This window comes from Silene latifolia, chromosome 6 (genome assembly GCF_048544455.1).
Source record: "Silene latifolia isolate original U9 population chromosome 6, ASM4854445v1, whole genome shotgun sequence".
Taxonomy (NCBI): domain Eukaryota; kingdom Viridiplantae; phylum Streptophyta; class Magnoliopsida; order Caryophyllales; family Caryophyllaceae; genus Silene; species Silene latifolia.
This window is the reverse complement of record NC_133531.1, coordinates 33780344-33794060: the sequence shown is the minus strand read 5'-3', so window position 1 is coordinate 33794060 and position 13717 is coordinate 33780344. Positions and strand designations below refer to the sequence as shown.

At 41.5% G+C, this 13717-nt stretch overlaps 1 protein-coding gene across 1 annotated transcript; it reads left to right on the top strand.

The window, feature by feature from the left end:
• Nucleotides 1–7767: 7767 nt before the first annotated feature.
• Nucleotides 7768–9101, top strand: LOC141658699 (uncharacterized). Its single transcript, XM_074465576.1, has 5 exons — nt 7768–7850; nt 7927–8118; nt 8227–8258; nt 8347–8511; nt 8616–9101. The coding sequence occupies exons 2-5, from the start codon at nt 7948–7950 to the stop codon at nt 8977–8979; spliced, it is 732 nt and encodes a 243-aa protein (XP_074321677.1). The 5' UTR covers nt 7768–7850; nt 7927–7947; the 3' UTR covers nt 8980–9101.
• The last annotated feature ends 4616 nt before the right edge of the window (nt 9102–13717 follow it).

Sequence of the window (13717 nt, the reverse complement as noted above, 5' to 3'; positions counted from 1 at the left end):
TGTCTCCTTACGTACTAGATTTAAGGATTACACAAAAAAATTTCCTCCAAATTCAAATCAGTCTTACCTAAATAGTAATACCATGGATTTTGAGCATCAGTTTGGGAGGTTCAACTCGGGTTTTGAGGGTGAAGGCAGTGAACATCATCATAATGTCAATCATCATAATCAGAATGTCCACCAAACCAATCAAGATACTGCTTTCAACCCCATGAATCCGTTACATGCAAACATTTGGCGATACCCAAGGACTGGAGGGGTTATTGATGTTGACCCTGCTGAGTTGGGTAAGTCAAGAGAGTTTTGGGGGAACTGTGTATTGGGTTTCATGGTGGATTATCGCCTTTTTGAGGCAGAGAAGATGAATGATATAATTTCAAAGAAATGGAGTTCGAATGGTAAGATCACTGCTTTCAAGATGGGAGAGGTGTATGTTTTTCACTGTGAAGATGTTGATGATTTGGAGGGGCTTTTGGCGAAGACCATGGTTACTGTGGATGGTGCAGTAATGGTGTTAGCACGGTGGTATCCTGACACTGTCCCACGTACGGTCAGGTTCCCTTTTGCTGAAGTATGGGTGAGGGTGTGTGGCTTGCCTTTCGAGTATCTCAATATGCATGTTGCTCAGGTTGCAGGCAAGCTTCTTAGTCATCAGTTTGAGGTTGAACCATTTCAGTTTGTGCCAGAGAATGACTACTTAAGAGTTAGGGTGTGTATTAAGTTAAATGAACCTCTCATGCCAGGCTTCTTTCTGGCTATGGAAACGGGCCACTTACTGTGGGTCCAATTCAGATATGAGAACGTGTTCAAGTATTGTGTGAAATGTGGGAAGGTAGGACACAAGGGGGCTCAATGTAGAGAAAGTTTGGTGTCTATTGTGTCTGGGATTGAGAGGATGCTTGACAGGTCTGTGGAAAAGGGCTTCGCTGTTTTTCAGGCGCATAGTAATCACACCATGTTTAACATGGATCTCCGAGCTATGCCAACTACGACAAATTTTTTATCACCAAGAGTTAGGGTTGGGAATAATAGGCAAAGACACGGGCAGCGAGCTAGGAGGGAGTCTCCAGAGAGGTATGTTGATTATGATTTAGGGATCACTGCTGGTGGGAGGGTTTTTCCTGGTATGAGGTTTGCAGTTACTGCACAACCCTTTGCTGGCCCTGTTGTGTTCAGAAGTGGTCGGGGAGGGACTGCATCAGCTGGTGGAATGGACCAGGTAGGGGGGCAGAGGGATGTGGTGATGGGAGAAGCTCAGGATTTGATAGAGGAGGTAAATGCTCCTGCAGTGCCTTTACAGGATACTGGGATACACAACATAGCTGATCAGAATGTCAGGAGGTTGGTTCCGGGGGCTGGAGGTTGGCTTGTTGAGGATGATGATCAGCAAGAGGGGTTTCATAGTGCTGAGGAGGATTTTGGGTCACAAGGGGATGAATTAAATCGACACTCTGCTGATATTCTGGGGCATTTACAGGAAAATGATCCTTATGTCATTTATGCTGGTGAGGGAGCTGTGAGTGGGGTGCTTGATAGGGATATGCGGATACAGGAAGCAATCAGCAACAGAGTTGAAGGGGATGAGCAATGGGCTCGCTGGGATGATGAGATTAGGGGTTACAATCAATTTTTCGATCCCCCTGCTGGGGGAATTCCAATAAGGTATCACTATCCAGATGGTACAATTCTTCAGGTGATGGAAGGGACAAATGTGAACGGGGTTAATATTGCTGTTGAAGTGGAGCGGGGGGGGGGGAGCAAATGAAAATGCCAATGTTAATGAAAATGAAGTCATTGTCATCAGTGACTCTGATTCTTCGATGTCAGAGGTGCCTGAAAATGTATGGCTTGAGGAAATTAATGCAGCAGCAGAGGATGATGAGGCTTCTTCTGAGGAAAGATTTGATGATGCTGTTAATGAGGCTGTTATTTTGATCTCATCTACTGATGAGGCTGGGTCCGATTTGGGTGCTGCTCCTGTGTCTATGGGGGGTACAAATGTGGACACCACTGTTGTGCAGGAGGAGGAAGCTTTTGATGAGAATGGAATGGGGGGAGAGGCACCCATCTCCTTAAAGTCTGTTGGTATTGAGAGGAAGGATTTGGAAATGCAAGCTGGGTCTTCTACTCTGCAGCCTTTAGAGAAGCTCTTCAGGGAAGTTCGTTGTAAGGCTGCTGCAGTTCTTGAATTGGGTGAAGGGAGTAACAAGAAACAAGATGGGCTGTTTGATATCCCTGCTGTGGGATCTATGGCGAATTTGATTGCTGAAGTTTCAACAGGCAATATTTCTGATGGTTTTTTGGGTTTGGCAGATGCATATCATGTTTCTGATATGCAACTAACCCATAGAGAGGAGATAAGAATGGCAAAGAAAAGAAAGTGTAGTACTGATGTTGTAGATTACATTGTTCCTGAACAAGCTAAAGAGTCTCTGGAAAATGCTAAGGCATATTTGAGGCAACTAGCGAAGAGGAGCTGTGGGGGAGATGGTATATTGACTGGGAGAAAGGTGGGGAAGCAGTGTGGTTTCAGGGTGAGTGTCCAAGATATTGTGATGATTGACTCAAGTGACTCATCCTCATACTCAGTGAACGGAGCTGCGGTTGATGTTGGAGCTGATATGTCTGCGGGCTTTGCGGAGGTTGGGCCTTCACAACCTCCTCTGTCGCCATGATTGGCCTTGTGTGGAATTGTAGGGGTCTAAACAACACGCTCGCCCCTACAATTCCGAAGATAAGAGCGTTACTAGATAGTAAGTACTATGATTTTCTTTTTTTAATGGAGACCAAATGTAATGCAAATAAAGTATTCCCTATGTTTAGATCGCTAGGTTTTGTGAAACATGTTGGTGTGGACGCGGTAGGGGCGTCCGGTGGCTTATGGGTGGGATGGAAAAGGGAGGCAAAGATGTCCCTTATAAGGGCTTGTAAGAATTTTATCATCCTGTTAGTTAAAAAGTATGATGGTCTCTTTTGGTACCTTGTGCTCTTCTATGGTTCTCCGGAAGTAAATTTACGTACCTCCGTCCTGTGTGAATTGGATGCATGGATTGAGTCTTGTACTTACCCGTTTATTATTGTTGGGGATTTCAATCAAGTAGAGTTTTTGTCAGATAAATGGAGTTGCTCACAACGTCCAATTAGGGGGGCGAATGATTTTATGAATTGGAAACTTAGAAATGAACTCATAGACATACCCTTCAAAGGACCACGGTTCACCTGGTGTAACAATCGAAAGGGGGACAAAAGGGTGTATGAGCGCATTGATAAAGCTCTAGGTTCTAGGGACTGGCTCATTTATTTTCCAAGTACGGGTATTAAGCATTATCCTATTCAGATTTCTGATCATGCCCCGATTGAGATTGATTTACAACTTACTAAGTGCGAGGGGAAAAGACCGTATAAATTGGATGCTTGGGTGCTTGAACATGAGGAGTGTTTAAACGGGATTCGGCTGGCTTGGCAATCTGACGTGATAGGGTCTCCGGCTTATCAGGTGGTTAGGAAGCTTGCAAGGGTGAGAACAACCGCAAAAAAGTGGGCCTTGGATAAAAAGAAAGAATGGAGGAAGGAGTGGGATGATTTTGATAAGAGGTTGGAGGAGGGCTTAAATGTGGACCTCATGGGTGGAGGGGATGAGTTGTTTTCAAGGGTGAATGAAGAAGTCACAACTTTTGCGAGTGCGACTGCAATCTTCTGGAAACAAAGAGCTAAGATGAGGTGGATGGTGGATGGTGATACATGTTCGAAGTTTTATTTCAACTGGGTAAAAGGTCGACAAGGTAGAAATTACATCCATGGCATCAAAGGGGAAGATGGTGAGTGGATCTATGATCGAAATCTTGTAAGCTCAGAATTCCAACGAAATTTTAAGGCCCTTTATGCTGTAAGAGAGGGGAGCGTTGATGCTATGGAACAACGGCCAGTGGGCTCCTTTGAGTTGATTCTTAGTTCAGTAAAGAGAAGGGTGTCTGAGGACGAAGTGGATCTTCTCAGTAAACCCTTTACAGCTAAGGAGGTGCGGTCTGCAGTTTTCCAAATGGGGGCGTATAAGTCACCTGGTCCAGATGGGATTCCTGCGTGCTTTTTCCAGCGGTGTTGGTCTCTGGTTAAAAGGGAGGTAACTAAGGCTGCCTTATCCATCTTGAACTCTGGGAGGGTCTTGAGGGAACTCAATAGGACTTTCATTACTTTAGTTCCAAAGTCTGATAATCCTGAGGGCGTATCGGACTATAGGCCCATAAGTCTTTGTAATGTGTTCATGCGAATTGTGTCTAAATGCATAACGAATAGGGTGGCAAAGGTGATGGGATCGCTGGTGAGTGAAGCACAAAATGCATTTATCCCTGGGCGGCATATTAGTGATAATATTTTACTTGCCCATGAAACAATTCATCGTGTCCTGGGCCATAAAAAAGGAAAGCATGGTCGGTTTGTCTTTAAGGCGGATATGAGTAAAGCTTATGATCGTATAAGGTGGGATTTTTTGGAAGCGGTACTTATGAGGTTTGGCTTTCCGATAAGATTAGTGCAACTCATTTTGAACTGTGTCACCACGGTCTCCTATGAGGTCTTGTTCAATGGATCTCCGTTACCTCGCTTCCAACCGAACTGTGGTTTGCGGCAGGGCGATCCACTGTCCCCTTTTCTGTTTATTCTGTGTATGGAGGTGCTGGGAGGGCAGATTGAGCAAGCTAAGGAGTCAGGACTCCTAAATGGGATCACTTTATGCAAGCAGGTGGAACCCATCACACACTTATTTTTTGCTGATGATTCTGTCTTCTTCCTTCAAGATAAGGGACAGTCAGCACATAACCTGAAAAGGATCCTGGATGGGTACTGCGAGGCTTCAGGGCAAAAATTGAATCTGGATAAATCAGGAATCCTGTTTAGTCCAAGCACGCGTCTAGCTAGGGCGCAAGAGACCATGAGAATTTTGCGAGTAAGAGCAAACAAGGGTATAGGGAAATATTTGGGGATACCAGCTGAATTCCAGGAGTCAAAGAAGGGGATTTTCAACTCTCTTCTTGAGTATGTCAATAAACGTATCTCGTCCTGGAACGGAATTTTCTTATCACCGGCAGGTAGGCTTACACTGATTTCTTCAGTCCTATCAAACCTCTCAAATTACTTTCTATCGGTTTTCAAAATTCCGGTAAGTGTGGCAACAAAGCTCAACTCTTTGTTGGCTCAATTTTGGTGGGCTGGATGTAATCTGGGGAAGAAACTTCACTGGTGTAGTAAGAATTTTCTAAGTCTCCCAAAGAGTTCGGGAGGGTTGGGTATTCGAAACGTCGGGTGTCTGAATAAAGCTTTACTGGCAAAACATGGATGGAGGATTGTCTCTGGGGACAATTCTTTCTTCAGCAGAATCTTCAGACAAAAATTTTTTGGGGATAACACTTTCCTTGAGGGAAAATGCCCAAAGGAAGGTAGGGGAAGTTCATGGGGAGTTAAAAGCATTATCTATGGTTTGGAGCTGATTATGGATAAAATTGCTTGGAAGCCTGGTTGGGATTCTTGTCTAAATGTGTGGACTGCAAAGTGGGTTGATGGAGAGAGGCCTGAACCAAAGGATAGGCTGCTTGGTAGAAATTTTGCCTTTCTCAGGAACCTTCAGGTGCGTGAGTTATGGAGTAGGGAGTTAACTTGGAATGCCACTATGGTGAAATCTATCTTTAGAGAGAGGGATGCGGCAAGGATCCTGGCAACAACGCTATGTATGTCTAGGGTTAAGGACGAAGTTTTTTGGCCGCTCACCAATGATGGGGATTACTCGGTTAAAAGTGGGTATGGTGCCGCCTTTAAAGAGTATTTTGAGAGGAGAGGTACGTTAAAGGATAAAACAAGAGTTTCAGAAAAGGGAATGGATTTTTGTCGAACGCGCCTGTGGAATCTACCGGGACCGAATTCATGGAAGCTCTTGCTTTGGAAAATTATTACTAATACTCTCCCGGTCGGGCATGAATTTCAGAAACGAAAGATTGAGGTGGACCACACATGTCGGATATGTTCAGGAGATTCTTTGTATGGTGAGACTATTGAGCATATTTTTAGAGATTGTGGGGTATCATCCCGGATTTGGTCTGGGTCGGTTTTGGGAATACGGGCTGAGGGATCTGAGATGATCCCACTTGGTGATTGGATTATTAATTGGATCCAGTACTTGGAATCTCTGGATGAGGGAGAGGGGAGAGTTAGTCTTTTCCTGGCTATGTTGTGGGGTCTTTGGACGATGCGCAACAATGCGGTCTTTCGAGGGGATCGGGTTTTGCCCCGGGTTCTTTTCAAGATGATCTACAATAACGTGGAAGTTTGTCGACGGTCCATACTCAATGCCAAGGAGTATAAGGAAAAGATTAACAGGATGGGGAATGGTTTGCTAGGATGTCAGGCTTTACAGAATTTAAAGGACGGCCATCCCATTGATATTATAGGTACGAGGGGTCGTTGTCGGGGAATTCGGGTAAAGGTGGATGCGGGCTGGCTTAAGAATCTGGATGCTGCGGTTGGATGGGTGGCCTATGATGTCGATGGGGCTATGATGGAGAGTGGAAGCAGAAAGCTAGCGGCGGAATCGGCTTTACATGCTGAGGCATGGGGTATTGCTGTGGTTTTGCGATGGGCGTCTGGGAAGGGATTGCTTCACCTGGAGGTGACTACGGACTGCCTCCAATTGTTGGGCCAGATTGCAGGTTATGTGGCGGTGAATCATGTTATCAAAGGGATGTTACAGGATCTCAAGAATCTCTATGCTTGTTTTCATTGTCTAAGTTTTTCGTATGTTCCGAGGCACCTTAATAGGGTGGCTCATGGCCTGGCGTCCCGGGCTTTACGTATGTAAAACCTTTATTTACAGTTGTCAAAAAAAAAAAAAAAAAAAAAAAAATAAAAAAAAAAATAAATTCGCGGTAGTAACAAAGGCCAGAATCAATCTTTGCGGCAAAGATAAACCAACACTGGCTCCAAATGGAATGACTGTCAGTTTTCAACACAGGTACTATGCCCAATACCCATCCTTGAGATTAAAAAACACATGGTTAAAAGGTTATCATGGTAACCTTCAGGATAAATACATTCTCCCCTCCCCTTTTGATTCCACCGTTTCTACGCCCAACCTGCCACAAGTTTCCAGCAGCGTCAAACTGTCCTATGTCACCAGTTTCAAACCAATATTCACCAGAATCAGGTACTCTACTGGTATTCTGACCGGCCAAATTACCATATTGGTAAAAAAAAAAAAAAACTAATAGGGGAGATAAGGAGTCGGGGCTCGGACTTGCTCGGCTTTTACTCATGAAACAAAAGTCGAGCTCGAGCCGTTCTCGAGCTTATCTTAGCTTGAAATACTCGAACTCGTTAAGTCGTTATCATACTCGCGAGCTTTAACCCGAGCTGGAGCTTTTGAGCTCATGACACGAACCTATATATAATTGTGAATTTATCTTTTTTTTTTTTTAAATTCGTTTAGATAACCGCTTTTAAAGATTATATATAAAAATATTGGTTAAATCAATGAAAACATTTGATATAGTTATCAAAGATATGATCATGATAATATTTTTAAAAATTAAGATCAAAATATTATTTTGTTACACAAGCTCGACTAGAGACTCCAATCGGGTCAGTGATATGGTTATACAAAGATATAACCATGATAATGACCTGGCCTGATAACTACCTTACCAAACTCGACCCGATATGACCCAAACCTGATAGGACTCGACCTGACTTGACTGACCTGATTGGCGCCTTTAGAAGAACCCGGTCCGAGAAGAGTTTACTAGTCTACTCCAACCCGATCCATTCCCCTATACCCTAAAAAAAACAGAGACGCAGCTCTCACACAGGTGATAATCCATTCATCTCCTCTCCATGTATCTTCAATTATCATCTTAGTTGTTAAATTGATTTGATTAATTGTAGGAAAGCAAGGAAATATTAGAGATGAAGATATTTCGTGAACGGAAGCGTAGTTGCAAAGGACGGTATTTGTATGAGTATCCTCGACTTTTCGCAGTGGAGGGAATCAGACCTTTAGATCCAGATCAACCTAAAGTAGAGGAGAAAGGCTATAGCAGCGAAAAAGATTTTATTGAGAAACGAACTAAGCTCATTGTTTGTTTTCCTTAGTTTCTTCTTCTTTTTTATTTTAATCAATTAGTTTCATGGTATGTAGACGGGTCAAATAATATCATTTTTACTTTTTATTGTTTATTTTTACAGAGGCAATCCCGTCGGCCGGTGTTTGTCACAGGGTAACATTTCTTTCTGGTATCAATCCTATATTTTCATTAAATTTTACTCGTATTATTTTAAAAGTGTATGTGTTGAACCGATGATTAGGATTGATGGGCGTAAACATCGTCTTCACGTGCCGGTAAAAACTGTAACCTCTGCTTCTTGGAAGATTTACCAAGAAAAGCAAAAACTATATGAAGACTTTCATCTAGTTTATGATAAGGCATGTATTGACAGCCCTGTGTCGTCTTCTGGTAGCCTCACCCTCAGGTATGCCAAGGAACTTAGGGTTTACATACCAATTTAAACATGCTCGCTCTTACTTTAGTTTTCATCTATGTTTGAAATCGTTTATTCTTGGTTATTGTATGTAGTGACTCAGAGAGCTTGCCTTTAGTTGAAGAAAAACCAGAGCTTGAAGCTGTGACTTCTGCCCCACTTGATGTTCCTGACAACACTAATACTGTTACGGAACTTGATGTTCCTGAAAATACCCCCACACCTGGCGGGGACCTGGTAGCTGAGAGTTTGTTGGGTGATAAACATGATGGTGAGGACGAGAGCCTTGGGACGACAACGAAGAAGAAAGCTCACCAGAAGATGCATGATAAAAAGAAACGTAAGTCAATAGTGCTGTCACCAGGACGTATCTCTATGAGGAAATTGAAGATGCAACTTAAGACCCTGAAGAAGTCATATGATCAACTACAAACTAGCAACTCCATAACATCCAATTAAGATAGGCTCTTTTGTTTATTTCTAGACATCAAAGAAGATGTCAAGCTTTTGATTATTTTACAAACTTGCCAAAATTAGTTTACAATATTGTTTTAAAGATAAATACTTGATTATTTCACAAACTTGCGAAAATTAGTTGCAAAACACCTATATTTCAGTTCATTCGGTCAAAATCGAAAGTAACCGGTCTTGAAATCGACCTTGCCGAAAATCAAACATAAAAAGGCATGAATGAAGGTCTAGGCCTAAATGAATTTGGTCAGGGTTCGATCCAGACTAAATGATCAGGCCCGATCCATTCATTTTCTCGATCCAGACCTAAAATTGCCTTATCCCTTGTTTTCAAGCTTTTTAATGTCCTATTTTACTAAGTAAATGATAATTTTATTATAAAATGGACTTTAAAAAAGACATTCAATCATCAACATCAATTATAAAGATACTAGTTTAAAGGCATGCAAAAAAGTAGCGTAAACAAAATATACTTCGTACTAGTTATTAGTCCACTCTATAGACTATACATCAGACGTAATATATCTGATTGTGTACTTTCTGAGTTCTATCATAAAGTCATATTGCTTAAAAACTATACAAATAAATTCAAGTTTGCTTAAAAAAAATGCATATATGCTTAATAACTAAAAAGATATGAGCTAATATATTCGGTATTATTTCCAAATTTCTATAGTCTGACCGAATGTGCAGTAAAGGTGTTTGATTATCTAATGTGAGAATGCACTTTGCCGTGTGTTGATTCCACTTTGCTAAGTACTAGTATTTTATTTGATTATCTAGTACGCATGATATAAAATGAAAACGAACCACCCTCACACACCACCCCTAAACATTGCCCACTACCTAGAACCACCGTCCTTCACCCTCAACACCGCACCTTCTACCAACAATAAACCCTAATTGTTAATAATTGATAAACAAGTAAACATATTAATTTCACTAATTGATAAACACTAATAATTTCAATAAAATAAATTAATAATTACTAAATAACAAAATTACTTCACTAATTGGAGAATTATAATCCATTATTCAAGTTTTTAGAACAATTAGATTTAATTTTAGAGGAAAAAGAAGAACTTTCTTTTTCTAGGTTTAGAAAAAAAGGGTATAATATGAAAAGTTAATGAAAAAATTTATGTGAAAGAGTAAAATTCGTATGTGAAAGAGTAATTCCGTATATCAAATGCTTAATAACTTCCTCTTTGTCCTATTTATGATATGGAAAAAAAAAATCCTACATCATAAAAAAAAAGCACGTAAATTTTTACATCAAAAAGTTGTGATGCGTATATGGCAATATCCTTATCCCCTATTTACTAAATGAATAGGTGAAACTCCTATTTTTTCCGCTTAAAAAATATTTTCTAAATTGAGCATATACTATAGGTATGACGAGTTATAAATTGGCATAATTTTTACATGTAAATATTTACAAGATTCAATATATTACATTCCCTACAAATTTATCTTCAGTATTTTTGTGATACGGAAATTCATTTTTTTTTCTTTAAATAAGTTTACGATAAAAATTTATTGACATTTTATGATAAGTAGTTCGACTAAAAAATATATCCACCGGCTCAATTTAAAATCTATAACGGCGTCTAAACAAATTACCTCATTATCTGTAACGGGGCCTAAACAAATTATCTCATTCTAATCGGGACCGCAGAAACACACTCGGAGATGATACAGTTACATTTAGTATATATAGTCTTTTATACACAACTAATAAAATTTCGACATCGGTTAGATTTAGTATATATATAGTCTTCTATACACAACTAATAAAATTTCGACATGTGGAACAATTTAATATTACTAATAGAGGCGACATGTGGAAGAATCCCTCTTCTACTAATAGAATAAAAGCTCTCTAATTATTTCCTGCCTAAGTGAAATGTTTAATAATTGGTCTTTACTCCTCACATTATATCATATTAATACCGCCTAAGTGAAATGATTTATGATCGGTCATCACTCCTCACATTATATCATACTAGTATTGGTGCCCGGCTTCGCCCGGGCTACCTTTACTTACCTTTAATTTTTATTTCATTAAATAAAATTACTTAAGTTGCATAACCCATAAATTTATCAATAATATATTTTTCTATGACATATCCTAAAATTACGATGAAATAAATTTTGAGACAAATTCACTACTCCCGCTATTAATATTTTACTCTTATTAATGAAACAATAGTAATAACATTTCACTACTTGCCCGTAATCATTGTTACTTTCAATACTCCCGCCGTAATTATTGTTACGGTCACTATTGCCGCATTAATAATGATAATTTCACTACTCTCGTCGCAATTATTGTTATTTTCACTATTGCCGCATTGATATTGATTATTTCACTACTCCCGTTGTTGTTTCTACCACTTTCACTAATCTCGTTGATAATATTGTTCATTTTACTATTCAAATGAGTGATTACTATCATATAACTATATCCAATGTTACTACCATTCTTTTCTTTACCGACGAAATTACTTTTACTACTTATGCATGCAATTTTAAGAGAATTATATATTTATATATAAATATATTACATATATGCATTAAATCGAATCGAAAGAATTATGAAATATTATATATTATGGAATCTAACTTGAATTATTTATAACCTACTTTTATTATATTTTTGTATGTTAAATAATAAACATCTCTATATGTTCCGGGTGTAAATCCAGAGCAGTTATATGTTACCACCCATGCTTGTAGAATGACGTCTTTAGCTGAATCCTCCTTGCGGTCTCCTGAAACGATGAACAAACTGAGGGCTCGGCTTTGGACCGAGCGAACTCACTCCGACGCTCAAGTCAGTAACTTAGAGAGGTAAGTTGTTGTTACTTGGCAAAGTACGTATTGTAGAGAGATAAGGAAGATATTACCAGATGAATAGTGATTCTTAGGTTAAATTGTGGATCCTTTACTCAATGAGAGTAGAGGAGTATTTATAGACTTTCACCTTTTGTCACGTAGTGGCCAAGTGGCCAAGTGGCTAGCAGGTGGAAAGACTGATCTACCCCTCGGCCGAGGGACCCATGGCAGGCCGGCGGGCCTGTTGACTCGCCGCCGAGGGTCTTGGATATGAGTTCGCGGATGTGTGCCCCGGCTGGTGGTTGCCCCGGCCGGGACCCATCTGACAGCCGAGCGATCCTCGTCGGTTAAGACTCGTCTAAGCCGTTGACTTCTTTGTGGATATCTTTGACCTTGCTCAATATGTTGATCGGTCGGTCCGGGTGCGAATATGCCCCATCAATTTGCCCCCACCGTAGTCTATGCCGTGGTATGGGCTCCGATGTATGTTGAGCGTATATTCGTGTAAGACAAAATTTTCTCGCCCGCTTCTTCTACTTCGGCGTGGCTCTGCTTAGGCCGTACCATATCCCCCTCCACATGGTTGTGTAATGGACATCCGATGTGGAAAAGGCAATGGCGCCGGCCGAGACCAGGGTGGAGAGTCTTAGGTTGTTTCGATTGCCCCCGGGCCTGTGCTTTACGGCTTGGTTGATCATGTGGCCGACGGATAAACGGATACTTAGGAATTTGTTGAGGAAGATGAACAAGCAGAGAGATATGAAGGGGCGTGTTGAAGACGCTTGGTCATCGTTGCATTGATTGACATTCAACTGTTGCAACGATCGACATTCCGTGGTTGCATGTCCGACACGTGTCTGTTTGTTGATTGGCTGACGTTTCATGGGCTGAGCCCTGATTGGTCCTTCTTCATGGGCTTTCCTCTATAAATAGGGTACTTAGTCCCTGAAATTGGCCACCAATTTCATTCTCTCTAAAATTTTCTTCTCTCTAGCCCTTTTGACGAAACCTCTCTCTAGCTTTCGAATCATTACTCCGGCGTGGCATTTTTCTTCAAGGTAAACAAATAAATTTTCTCTTTTTAACTCGTAAGTTTTGTTGTAACATGTCTTCTACTGGTGCTGGACCTAGTAAGCCTGCGCCGGGGGGTTTCCCGTCGCGTCTTGACGAGGAGGAGATACTAAACGCCATCCCGATAAGGTTTGGGGGCCCTAGGTCTCCGTCTCCTGAAGTGGATCCGAAAGCCCCGGAGGGTTGGGAGGATGATGATGACTGTGAGGAAGGGATTCCTTCTGGTGAAGAGAGGCCGCATATCCTGGATCACGGCGAGGCGTGCATGACTGGTCCTGACCGTGCCTGGACCAATAAATTCGCCAGCTGTTCCGGTGGAACTCTTTTCGAGGGTCATTTCTACTTCGGTGAGGGGTACAAAATTGTTATCCCTGGGGAGGGTCAGGCGGTCTGTTGCCTTCCTCCGGGTCATATCGGTGTATATATCAGGCATCTGGAGTATGGCCTCCGGTTTCCTTTGAATAAATACGTCATGGCCATCATCAAAGCTATGAACGTCGCCGTGGCTCAACTGCATCCGTTGGCCATTAGGACGATAGTTGGCTTCGTGTGGCTCTGTCTTTTCAAGGGGGAGGTACCTAAAGTTAATTTATTCCGCCGGCTTCATCATCTTCGGGCATCGACCCCCGGTAAGGTGGGGTGGTACAGGCGTGCGAGATGGAGCCGGGCCTCTCTCTGTTGATAAGCTTTCTTCCCGCAAGGACCGGAAGGGGTGGTGGGTGTATGTCGAAGTGCTTGGATGACTATCCGCTGCCCGTCCTTCCAAAGACCAAGTCAACTTACGGTGCGAGAGTAAAGGGAGCGTGAAAAATGGGTC